At 46.8% G+C, this 13,135-nt stretch overlaps 1 protein-coding gene across 1 annotated transcript in view; it reads right to left on the minus strand.

Annotated features, from left to right (window-relative positions):
• Positions 1–305: 305 nt before the first annotated feature.
• Positions 306–13,135, minus strand: part of IGHMBP2 (immunoglobulin mu DNA binding protein 2) — an 82,254-nt gene continuing 69,424 nt past the window's right edge. The window contains exons 11-15 of the mRNA XM_084631137.1: positions 11,415–11,509; positions 10,775–10,898; positions 7,306–8,145; positions 5,748–5,932; positions 306–863 (exon numbers count right to left, since the gene is read on the minus strand). Of these exons, the coding sequence (XP_084487263.1) occupies positions 672–863; positions 5,748–5,932; positions 7,306–8,145; positions 10,775–10,898; positions 11,415–11,509 (1,436 nt within the window). The 3' untranslated portion in view covers positions 306–671. The remainder of the gene's footprint in view (positions 864–5,747; positions 5,933–7,305; positions 8,146–10,774; positions 10,899–11,414; positions 11,510–13,135) is intronic.

Here is a 13,135-nt window from a genome sequence, read left to right on the forward strand (position 1 = left end):
CTCTTGTCCTGTCTGCCTTTTCACACTGGTTAGCACAAAAGACCCGGTTGAGTGACCTGGAAAATTTCATTTCATTCTGACTCAAAAATCTTGTTTGTTCTTCAGTACACAAGTGAGATTTCTGGGCTGGAGAAACTGAATTGGTTATACGATTTTTATTCTGTTGTTTCCTTAATGCATAGTCACCTGAGGCTAAGTTGTTCCCACCCCACTGGTTATGAGGTTCTCATATCATAACCCATGGACATTTAACTTCTTATTAGAGTACCACAATGAAATGTCACATTGACAGCTTACTGCTTACGGGGTTTTATACCATTCTTTATTGTAATTCCGTGCATCCTCTCCGTATACATTACCATGAACCAAACAAAGCAAATCACCTTCCCTCCTCCCCTACCCCACCCTTACCAGCAGTGCATTTTAGATTGGTCTTGACTGATATTTATTTTGCAGCACATCATACAGTCACAGAGCAGCTCTAAGCTTTACACACTTCCAAACGAAAAGGTCCTTTTTCTGTCTTCAGCACAGTAAGAACTCAAGTTACAAAGGCCATAGACTTAAGATCTCCATTGGCTTTTCACATCCCTGTGTGTTCAACTGGAATATCAGTCCCAAAAGGGAAACATGATGGAATTCAGACTCTACTGAAAGCAAATCCCTCATTTTTATTTGTCTTTCTTTTTGCTCTTTCTCTGGCTGGTCAATTCATTAAGTTTTTTATCCAGGCGCCTCTGGAGATGAGCTCTTTTTGCTGGGTCCAGTGACTTGTCTTTTGATCCACTCCCAGCATAGAGAATTCCTTCTCTGCTAATTCTCTGCCGAGCTTGTGCTTTGGCTTTCTCCCCACACCCATGAACCTGTAGGAGACAAAACAATAATTTTGGTGGCAGACCTGGAACTGCCCTAAGATGTTACCCAGAAGATGCCTTATGAATGAGTGGCATTGTTAGAATCTGAAGTTCCTCATACAGACTTCTAAGCTTGAGCATACTTCACAGTCCATAAAAATGTCCACTGGTTATTTATAGCTCTTTTAATTCAGAAACAAAATACACAAGTCATTTGCCCGATAGAATACACACAGTAATTAAATCATCCCTTTAGACAGCTTAAGTATTTCCTTCACAAAGTCTAAACATTTTGGGAGATCATTGCTCCATCATCTGAGTCACCGGATTTTTTCAACTTCTCTTATACCATCTGGTGAAATATTAACTCTGTTTTCTAACCTGCGGTGTTAATGTCCGCTATTTCTTTTCGCTCTCATTGAGGGAACGCATCTAAAATAGGTCTTACCAAGCAGGTATTGCACTTAAAGTCAGAAAAGTGACTTTGGGGGGAAAAAAAGGCACCTTTTATTCAAATATCTACCCCTTCTGTGTGCTTGGGCCTATTTACACTGGGGAAATTTTCTAACTGGTTTTAAAATCAGGTCAGCTAAACCAGTTTCAAAACTGGACAGAACTGTAGTGAAGACTCTGCTTAAGGTGGCCTGATTCACTCAACTCTTTTTAAGATCATTACTGGTTCTGTAAGACAGGGTCAGGCCACCTTAAATCACTTAAAACCAGGCTGAAACTAATCTAACCGGGTTAGTTCAACCTATTTTAAAACCAATTTGACATTTTCCCAGTGTAGACAGACCCTTAGAGTCATATTACCTGATTCTTTTACTGACATGACAAACATTTTTGCTATTTAGCACTACAGGGCCAGGTGGTAAACTCTTTAGGGCAAGGACTATCTTTTTATTCGGTGTTTGTAGACCGCCTGGCACAGTGGAGTCATGGTCCATGACTGAGGCACTCCTAGGAACTCCAATAATATAAATAATAAATGTTAAGGAATAAAGAACTGGATTCTGATCTGCCATATGCAACTGCCACTTAAATTACTGCCATCTAAATTCTTACTCTGGAGTCTTTGTAACCACGGCTTACATGGCCAGAGAGAGAGAACACAGCTGGGTTTTCAGATGCCAGCAACAGCTTGCAGTGCTGACAGTTACAAAAATCTTCACTTAGATGATGTATATCACCTAAAGATCACCGAGGGAGATTAAATATGGAATTGCACAAAGTCATTTTAATCGGCATTTTGGGACCTTTGGGGCCCTATCTGGTACCGTTTGAAATCAGTGGGAGTTTTGTCACTGACTTTGGCCCCAGTTCAGCCAGGTACTTAAGCATGTACCTAAACTATTGAATAATATCAAGCCTATTCAGCAAAATTCTTAAACAGCACATATTAAATCCCATTAAATGGGATTTAACAAGGGCTTTGCTGAATAGGAATGGACTTACACGTGTTTAAGATAGGCATACTCTTAAGTGCTTTGTTGAATTGGGGTCTTTATTAGGAAAAAAATTGGACCCTTTATAAACACTGTTCAGTCCCCACATGCACATCAATCCCAACAGGAGCTAAGAGGTTTGGTTTGATGTTAATGGCAAGCCTGGCCCCTTATTAGATCAGACTAAAGTCTGACCTGCTGAACCCAAATAAACAAGCAACAAAAAGGTAGTGAAGCAGATTTTATCCTTACAATTAATTCCCATTTAATTCTTCATTACAATTCATCAAAGAAAGGATCTCAATTAGATTCTGCATGAAATGAAATTCTGTCCAAACTAGATTCTGAATTAACATAAATACAAATATTCTTTGCCATAGAAATATATCTTGTTTTTTCAGTGGAATAATCTACACTGACAGTTTACAGAACCAGCTAGGTTCTTAGAAGTACAGAGGATACTCTGCTGGGTGATGTAACGGCCTGTGTTATGCAGGTCAGACTAGATGATCATAACAGTCCCTTATCCATTCTGGCCTTAAAGTCTATGAATATCTGACAGGGTGGCACAGGCAGTTCATATGTACTCGCTTTTCATCTCTGCAGAGCTGAGTGCAGATTCTGGGCGTGGCATGTATGACAAATCAATTTGGTGGTATCCTCATATTTCCTGGTGGAAACTGGATCAAACTGCCATCCAATCTGGCCCAGCAGGAAGCCTGCTCAGGAGAAGTCCAGTCTAGGAATACGGAGACTCGGGTGCATTGGAAGAGTAGCATGGAGGAAGTTTACAGAGAGACTGGCTTGGTAACTTGTTCAGCCAAACATGTGGACACAACTTTTTGAATCAGAAATCAAAATCTCCAAACAAGGAGAAGCTTCCTCAGATCTACTTACTGAAAGGGAGGAACTGATTAGGTGTATGAGAACAGGGAAGTTTAGAACCAGTGACCATGAGCTACTTGAGTTTACTCAATTCTGAACCCTAACTACCTGTGTGACTTACATGTATGGCCCTGGCCTCCAGTTCCAAAGGTTCTGGGTTCATATCCCAGCTATGCCCTGGCAGCAATGGGTAAATCTCTAGTTCCTTTAATTTCAAGACTATCCTGAGTTGTTATAATTAACAACAACAAAAATTCTGAAGGGATATTAAACCTCATGCTTCAGTGCTTAAGCATTGATATTAATATAGGTAGAGGGTTTTAAGGAGCATCTTCTACATCAAGATGCCATGGACAGCAAGAACACTGAGGGCTTGTCTACACTTACCGGGGTATCAATGCGCAGCAATCGATGCATCGGCAGTTGATTTAGCGGGTCTAGTGAAGACGCCTGTCAGCATCGTGTAGTGTGGACCCCGCGGTAAGTAGATCTAAGTATGTTGACTTCAGCTACGTTATTCACGTAGCTGAAGTTGTGTAACTTAGATTGATCTCCCCCCAGAGCGTAGACAAGGCCTGAGTGTTAATTGTGAGCTGAAGAGGAAAGGAAGGTTTTGAGGTGAGATCTGCAGAAAGGAAGTGACTCAGACTCAGTGGGAGGGAAAGGACTCCAAAGAGCTGCATTATTTCAGCGCTAACCCATTGTTACACTGCCTACCCTCAGATCTGGGTTTAAGTGCTCTCTAACGGCATAGTCTAGTAACTGAATCCAAGGACATGCACAATTGTACACCCTGTTCACTTCTTACATATAAAAATAGTAAAACCAGAGATCGGGGAAAAAGTGTTTTCCCATGCTTGGAAACAAAACACATGCTGGACCTGAACCTTGACAGCAAGTAAAACCTCTCTCAAGTATCTGCTGGAGGAAAAGGTGAAAGGAGATTTTTTTTACCATCAACAGAAAACAATTCAAACAGCTAAGGCACAAAACAAAGCCCTGGGTAAAAAACCAACAGGAGCAAATGCTCCATTTTCTCATCTCTCTGGGGGCTAACCATAACCTCGCTTCTCTTTCTCACTCACATTCCAGCAGGGTGAGCGTTGGTTGCATTAGGGTTATTACCAGTATTGCAGTAGTGGTTAGGTTCCCCAGCAGAGACCGGGGCTCCAGGGTGTTAGATACTGTCCTACCTACACCAGAGGTGGGCAAACTGCAGCCCGTGGGCCACATGTGGCCCATGGGACCGTCCTGCCTGGCCCCTAAGCTCCCCACTGGGGAGGCAAGCCCGCAGCCCCTCCCCGGCAGCCTCAGCTCGCCGCCCCGCCAGCACTCTGGGCGGTGGGGCTGCGCGCTCACGCAGGGTAGCGCGTCTGGCTCTGGCCAGGCAGCGCGGCTCCAGACATGCTACTCTGAGCGGCATGGTAAGGGGGCGGGGAGCGGGGGGGATGGATATGGGGCAGGAGGTCCCAGGGGGGCAGTCAGGGGACAGGGAGCGCTTGGATAGGGCAGAGTTTCGGGCGGGACAGGGGAGGGGGAACAGAGGGGATTGGATAGGGGGTGGGGTCCTGGAGGGCCTGTCTGGGGGAGGGGTGTGGATAGGGGTTGGGGCAGTCAGGGGGCAGGGAGCTGGGAGGGTTGGATGGGGGGGGTCCCAGGGGGCGGTTAGGGGCGGGGTTCCCGGGAGGGGGCGGTCAGGGGACAAGGAGAAGGGGGGTTGGATGGGTTGGGGGTTCTGAGGGGGGCAGACATTGGGCGGGAAATGGGAGGGGTCGGATGGGGGTGGGGGCCAGGCTGTTTGGGGAGGAACAGCTTTCCCTACCTGGCCCTCCATACAATTTTGCACCCCGATGTGGCCCTTGGGCCAAAACGTATGCCCACCCCTGACCTACACAGTCCCAAGGATGGGAGACAGAAGTGCTATTATCTCCATTTTACAGATGGGGATCTGAAGCCAAGAGAATTTAAGGGTTGATCCTACTGAGCACTCTGGTCTCAGTCCAGCAAAGCCCGTAAGCACATGCCTAAATGCTTTGCTTTATTGGGGCCAGAGTGCTCAGCAGCTCTGCAGGATCAAGCCCGAATTGACTTGGGAATGAAATCCACCTTTTCAGATCCCCAATCCAGTGCCAAGATCATCCTTTCTTTTTTTTCTATTTCTATTTTCTAGAAATGTGAATGTCAGAGATCAGTAAGAGAGAAGCAGCTACCACCAGGAGGACTTTGTAGCCTGTGTACGGCTAACAAAACCTGTACGCTCTTTGCATTCACTTTTTACAAATGCTCCTGATGTAGAGGGTTTCCTCCGGAACGAAAAGGTGCTCAGATCCAGGAGCAGAGCCCTCATTTTAAACTTCTCTGAGAAGCCAAGAGCAAGGCTAAGGAAATCAGCCTCAGAATGTTCAGTTGGGAAAGTCACTTCCACGATCCCAGCTAGTAAAAATTCATCTTGGGTCAAGCTTGGCCAAGAGACCAAGCAGACGGCCAGCTCCTGGCACGGCTCAGCCCCCTGCATTCACCCAGCCCCTCGGGGCTGTTGGAGGTGGACACACACAGCTCATACCTCCGGGACGCGATGGCGGAGGCAGTAGTGCTGGTGGCAATGCAGGCAGAGCTGTCCCAAGGTGGTAATGCTGGCCTGACACCTGGGGAAACCACATATACTGTCAGCTTTCACTGCAGCAGAAATCAGGGCATCGATATCTTCCTCAGCTGGGCTGTCCGCTCCGGTTTTAACCACAGTCTTTCCTAGAAGTCCAGGGAAAAACCCAACTGGTTACCTGAACATAAGCAAATGAACTCAACAGACAATGGGCTACGTTCCTTGCTGGTGTTATGCAGCTCTATAGATTCCAGAGAGGTTCGCCCATTTGCGCCAGCAGAGGATTTGGCCCCAAAACGCCGCCAACCAGACTTGATCAGCGAGAACAGTTGCGGAGAGCCAGATACGACAGTGAGATGTACCAAATGGCATAGGCCACTGACACACATGCATAGTAGTGGAGATCTAACAGTAGGTAGCAGACATCTCAGATTGTAACCCGTTCCGATTGTTCCCATACTCTGTTTTTCTTCACCACCCTGGTGTTTATCTGCCTTCCGCTGACTGGGCATTGTTAGGACACTCACTGGTAATGCTGAAACAGATTGTTGCGGGCTCCTTGTGCTAGAGGAGCTTGGCCATTGGTTTAAAGACTCATGTGACCTTAAGCCTCAAACACTTCTAGCTCCTTCTCGTCATCCCCGACACGCCAGCGTTTGCCCCATGTGTCTCTCGTCATCCCCGACACGCCAGCGTTTGCCCCATGTGTCAATAAGCCTATTTCTAAGCAGGTGAGTGCCGCTCCCAAACCATTCTACACAACAAACAGATCCAGGCCCCAGCCTGTGATCGTCTAGGAGCTATTTCTTTGGAGATGAGCATCAGTGACCTTTCTGAAAGTCAAGTCAGATACTCTATGGATGCATACAAAGCTCACCCCCTGAGGGGAAACGCAGGGAATTAATGAGAGCCCTGCACGCCCTCCATTTAAGGATGGTCAATAATTCTACTGAATCCCCCATCTCATGGCAACTGTCCAAGACTACGTCTCTCTGGGGATAGAATACCCCTGGCTAGCGGGTCAGCTGACTCGGGGCTCGCTGGGTTCAGGCTCCGGGGCTGAAAAATTGCCGTGTAGACATTCGATGTCTACACAGCCCAAGCCCCCTGAGCCAGCTGACCCAGGCCAACCCTGGCCGTGCCACGGTGCTTTTCTCCCCATGTAGGCCAAAGTGGGCACTATTCAGAAAGGGCCTGTTCTATCCCTGAGCAGAGGCAGAGAAACAGGCTGTAGCTGGGAGTACTTTACTAAAGCAGTGCAATGTTCAGAGGTCTGACATAGCTACAGTCTTAGGCTGGGATTTTCAAAGCAGCCTAAGGGAGTTAGGCACCCACTGAATTTCAGCGAGAGCTGGGCAGCTTAATTTTCTTCGGCTCTTCTGAGAAGAGCCCAGGGAGCAGTGACAATGGGAAGCCTCCAGTGTGATTGGCTTTTGCTATGGAAATAGTGAATCTTCCTAAAGGCGGGGAAAGCGTTAAAGCGGAAAAGCCCTGGAAATCCCCGGAAGGAGGGGCCTACCTTTGGCTTCATTTTTGTGTTTCCTTCCAGCTATTTCCTTCAAATTGGTGCTCAGCGCCTGATTCTTTCTGACCCTCTCTTCCTGTTTGGCTTTTTCCCGTTGCATTCTCTCCAGGTGCAGCGTTTTCAGATCCACTTTCCCAGAGCTTATGCTGTTTCCTCCCTTCTTGACAAGGGCTAGCGCCTCTTTTGCAGGGCTTTGAGATTCGGCAGGCAAGGTTTGCTCACTGCCACCCGCATTCACTGGAGAGGAGCTGATGGTGGTGGTTCTCTTGCTGATGCTGATGTACCTCTCTCCCCCCTCCCCGGTGCTTACATGCTGCAACCCATATTCTTCGGCCATTTGGTGCACCAGCATCCTGTCGTGCGAGTTTAAGGATGAAGGGAAATCCAACTGCATCTCGCTGCTCTCCAGAAACTCCACCATCATGGCTCTGAACTTGCCTGAATTGTCTTTCATCTCTGGTCTTTCCACCCTAGCCTCCTTCACACTCTGCAAGGGACCTGCTGCTGGCTTGCGTGTGGATGGTTTCACTGGATTTGATTTGAATTTCCGGCCTTCAGATGGAGGTTTCAGAGCAGAGGTTGTGCTGGTTTTAGGCCCTGCCCCTTGCTCGCCATGACCCTGAGAGTTCTCGTGAGAGTAATTTTCTGGCACGATGTCGTCGAGGTACTCAAAGGCTGTCCGCACTTCCCCATGCTCACTCAGATAATCCACCAGCCGTTTCAGAAAGGCCTGGCTGCTGACGGTTCGTGAGTCACAGATGACTGCCACATGGCGGCGTGCCCGAGTCACGGCCACGTTTATCCTCCGGTCTTCAGCGAGAAAACCCACCTCGCCTACAAAACACAAAACCCCTTGGGCCATCAGAAACAACAGCATGGGTGGTTGGCCACGCAAACAGCAATGTTTCCATACTAAAGGCCAGATCCCTCAGCTGGTGTAAATCAGCACAGATCATTGGAACTCCAGGGGTTTACTCCAGCTGTGGATTTGGCCCAAGATATTGTACTGGCTGCAGAGTGAGATAGTAGGGAGCACAGGATCTAGTGGCCTGACCATGGGGCTGGGAGGCAACAACTCCGGAGTTCCAGTCCTGGAAACTGAGTCCCTCTATGGCCTCGGACCTGTCATTCAACCTCTGCCTCAGTTTCACCATCTGCTAAATGGAACTAACAATCCTTATATAGCGAACAGGTGACAGAGAACAGATAAATGCATACAAGAGCTACTGTCTGAATGGATTATAATCAGGGCTCAGGAAAGCAACAGCAGGAAATGCCTGAAATAGAAGGGGAAGCTGCATATTAGGATTATGACACACGGGCAGAAATCAGCCTTCACGGCACCTGCCCACCCACCGTCTGTCTCCAGCTATCGATACTAGTCTCACTTTCTCAAGCAGAGAAATATACCAATCCCAAGCTACACCCTCTCCCCCATACCCACACACACGAAGGGTTAAAAATAACAAACACGTAGGAGATTATCCCCAGTCTATTTCTGCTCTCTGGCTATTTTCTCAAGGAGCAGTAATAATAGATAGCAAATGCCAGAATGACTCAGCTCAGCTAGTGAGAAGGCCAGTGTGGGCGGCTCCCAAGTCTCCTGCTTCGATGGATAAATCGGAGACAACTGGAAAAATAAACGTTACGCAGATCAAGGTGACAAGCTTCATTCTGAGCACCTGAGGATCACGATACAGAACGAATCAAGCCACATTGGATTTTAATAGCTAATTGCGTGTGACCACGTCTCTGTGCTCCATGACCTGGCGTTTTGGTTGCTGGTCTTCCCTGGGCAGAGGCTGCCAGCAGTGTCAAAATGTGGGGTTTCTGTGATGTACACACCTTGGGAAATAGGACTTGGGCTCCTGTCCTTAGTGAAGTGCTGTCACCCACTGTGACGCCTCTGCTCAGATGCCAACTAGATGACAAAAGGGGCAGACTGTGATGGGGAGTCTGGGGATGTAGCCACCTATACTGAATTCATTCTGGGTAAGTCACCGAGAGCCATCACATGGCAGTGAGTCCCTGATTACTAATGGCTTTCAGTCATCAGCCTGTTCTAATCCACTGACGCCCCCTCTTCTCCGTCAATCTCTTCTCAATTCACACTTCTTCCATGAATCCTTCCCAACTCCTTCTCTCACTCTTCAAACCCTGCACCCCTCCCTTTCCCTAACCACTGTTCAATGTCTTGTCTGTAACTGTCTTAGACCGTAAGCCCTTTGGGTCTCGCTCTGTGTCTGAAAGGTGTGATGCACACAGGGGTGTAAGTAATTTAAGGGAGGGGCTGGGGTCCTGAGCTGGGGGGAGCCTCATGCGGAAGGGGTGGGGCGGGGCATCAGGCAGAAGGGGCGGGGCCTTTAAATCCCCAGGCCATTTAAATCACCACTGCTACCCCAGGGCTCTGGCAGCGATTTAAAGGGCTAGGGGCTCTGGCGCTGCTGGGAGCCCAAGGCCCTTTTAAATTGCCGGCCTAGGGAAGCTGCCCCCTGCGGTACGGTCAGCTGTGTACCGGCTCCTGACGGTACACTGTACTGTACCGTACCGGCTTACTTTCACCTCTGGATGCACATTTATGGTGCTATAGAAATGATTCTGAATGATAATCCTTATGGTTCAGGTAGCGCAAGATGTGTTGCAATGGGCCCCAATTACATGGGGCAGATTGAGTCTAAGAAGAACTACAGGGTTAGAAGGAACCGCAAGGGTCGTCTAGTCTAACCCCTGCCACGCTGCAGGATTTGTTGTGTCTAAACCATCCAAGACAGATGGCTACCCAGTCTCTTTGTGAAAACCTCCAGTGAAGAAGACTTCCAGCTTCAGGTGATTAGCCTCATTTCAGCTATTATCTTCCGCTGTATTCACTGATAGGAAAGACTCCAATTTTCTGCCCTAGATTTTCTCTGAAAACAAACAGTGTTATGCATTATTTACAATAGCAGATTCGGGTTGCTCTTTCTCTAAGGGAGGAAGCCTGCAAAAAACAGGGTTCCCCAGGAACTCAGTGTTCTGTGGGGAATGCCTGGGGCTTGCATCCAAGTAGGAAGCCAGTGATGTGAGTGCAGGACTGCCAACCCAAAGGATTCAAAAATGGTGAGTCAAGCCATTCTCCTCACTTTTTGAGGATGTATGGATCATGAGATTTTAAAAATAATACATGTTGAGTTCTTATTTACTTTCTGCTGTGTGAGCCCTTGGGGTTCATAGTTTCAAGCTTTTCTCTGCAATAATGAGGGCTACAAAGTTACTTGTTTTAAAAAAAGAGAGCTGTGATTCTCAGGTAATCACATGGCTCTAAAAGCCAGGACTTCAGAAAAAAAACACCAGCTCTCAAGAGGCTTGCAATAAAAAACTCACGAGAATTGGCAACACAGAATTTTGCATTGTTAAATGATTCCCATTTCCTTATGTGATCAAGCTTCCTCTTCCCCCAAAATATTGTCCAGCACGGAACACGTACCCTTCCGATTGGATCTCACAAAGGAGAGCACGACAGCCTCCTTCTCCCGTCCCTGGAAGCCATCTACAGATTTAATTTCCAGCTCTGGATATCGGTGACAAAGATGCTCTCTTAGCATGTCCACCTGAAAAACAAGGACATGCACATATTAAGGACAAGGTAAATGCAAGATAAGAAGGATGAAAACAATATCTCCCCCGCCTGGAAGGTGCCCACCTTCCTCCATATTCATGCATGCCTGAACTTGCATATCCTAAGGGGGAGGACTATTACCCAAGGGACTGGTCATGGGACTGTTAGTGAAGAACCACCTTAGTTCCAGTCCCATCTCTGACACTGATTCCCTCTGTGGCCTTGGAATAGTCACTTAATCCTGCTGGGCCAGATCCCTAGTTGGTAAAAATTGGTTCAGCTCCCCTGAAGTGAGACCCATTTACACAAGCAGAGGGCTGGCCCTCTGTTTCAGCATCCTCATCTGCAACATGAGGATACTAGGGAGAGTTAGGTAGGATTGGTTATTGAGCTCTGAACCTTTAACATACTAAGTACTATTCTAAAATACCAACGAATCTGGATTTGTTCTGGTGTATTCATTCTACACTCAGCTTGAAAAGCTGTGTAGGGGGTACTGTGCGCTCACCTGGAGGTTGTAAGGAGCAATGACAGCAATGTCTCTTGCTTTAACACCAGCTTCCACCAAAGCCTGGACGTGCAAGCCAACAAGATGCACTTCCCCTAGAGAAAAAACAAACCCAGCAGTAAATCAAGAACAGGCGATTTCACTCCAGGGAACGTTGACAGGTAAAGCCAAAAGGTGATGGCCACTCAACTGCTCACTTCTGCTGCAGTGATTAAGAAAAGCTACATTTTCCAAACTAACTCAACTGCATCCTTAAAGGCACCCTCTGGACTTTGGACATTTTCCATAAAGTCAGATTTATATATCATGGCACCAGCGTGGACAGAAAGCTCCAGGGTTCAGTGAAAATGTCAGAGACAGGACAGGGCTTGTTAATAGTAACCCCTGCACCAGTGCTTAAAAAAGCACTGTCAGACAGAGGATCAGTGACAGTCTTAATGGATTCCATCCCACGATCTCCTTGGATGGAGCTTATTGCTATATACTGCTGGAAAGCTAGGACTCCCCAGTTTCGTGTCCATTTATTTCTAGCTCTCCCAGATCATAAGATATCTAGCCATTTAAATATATGATCACAGCATTCTGATTATCAGGCTTCTTCCCATCCTCCCATTTCAATTCAGATATGATTTCAGTTGTCAGTACTTTATCTTGTCTAGAAGCAGGGCCCTGTGTATTACACAGCAATGGAATTTGCTGCAGAATCTACCCTCTCTCACACTGTGATCTAGAATCTAAACTTTTAATTAGAAAGTTTCTATCTCCCATGGTTGTGAAGACAACCTTGAAAATGCCATCCAAGTGTAAGAGATGCAATGTTATTTTCCTGAGGCTGCAGAGAGCCTGACTCAGTAGCTCTGAGAAGAAAAAATCACCTCATTCAGCTCAATGAGTGTTAACTCTGAATCCTGAAGAAGGTGATGTAGATGTGAACATTGTTAACTATTTCCCCATTAATCATTTTAGCAATAGCCAGCTAATGTGCCTATCCCACAATACCTCCCACCCCTTCCTCAGTGCTAAAACTTACAAACCTAACAAACCGAGGGTCATGCTCAACTGCCAAAACTTCCCGCTTTCCCCCAACACACACACACACCAAACCCTTGGCAACTTCTATAGTTCAATTACTCTTTGTCAATACCAACATCAGTTGCCTATTGAAAACTATAAATATGGGGACAGCAAAAAATAAATTGAATTTAACATGAAAAGAAATACCCTGGGGGCTGCTGGACTGGCGGTTACCTATGGTTGTATTTAATATTTTTTAAAAATCAAATTTTTTGTTTAAAGGTAATGGCCATTGAATTTCCAGTCTGCCACACCAGAATGTGGCAGAGTCCAGGGATCTTATTGCAGAATTTAGGTCCAGTTTGTCACAGAGTACACAGGGTTCTGTCTAGAAGCTTGGAATCTTGGCTTTCAATGGTCCAAAGCACTGGTCTAGCTCTAGAAGTTCATGGGAGACGGTATTAATACCTGATCCTTCAAACACTTATTATGCCAATGCTTAACTTTTTGCAAGTGAGTAGCCAAGCACGTAAGTTTGCAGAATCAGAGCTTTAATTGCTAAAACTAGGTTCTTTGAGGTGATGGGTGGCCCAGTGGTTAGGGCAACAAGCCTGGGACCTAGGAGGATGAGGTTCCATTCCTTCTTCTGCCACAGACTTCCTGCATGACTTTGAGCAAGCCACTCAGTCTCTTGGTTCCCCATCTAT

Source organism: Lepidochelys olivacea, assembly GCF_965140295.1.
Source record: "Lepidochelys olivacea isolate rLepOli2 genome assembly, chromosome: 6".
Classification (NCBI taxonomy): Eukaryota; Metazoa; Chordata; order Testudines; family Cheloniidae; genus Lepidochelys; species Lepidochelys olivacea.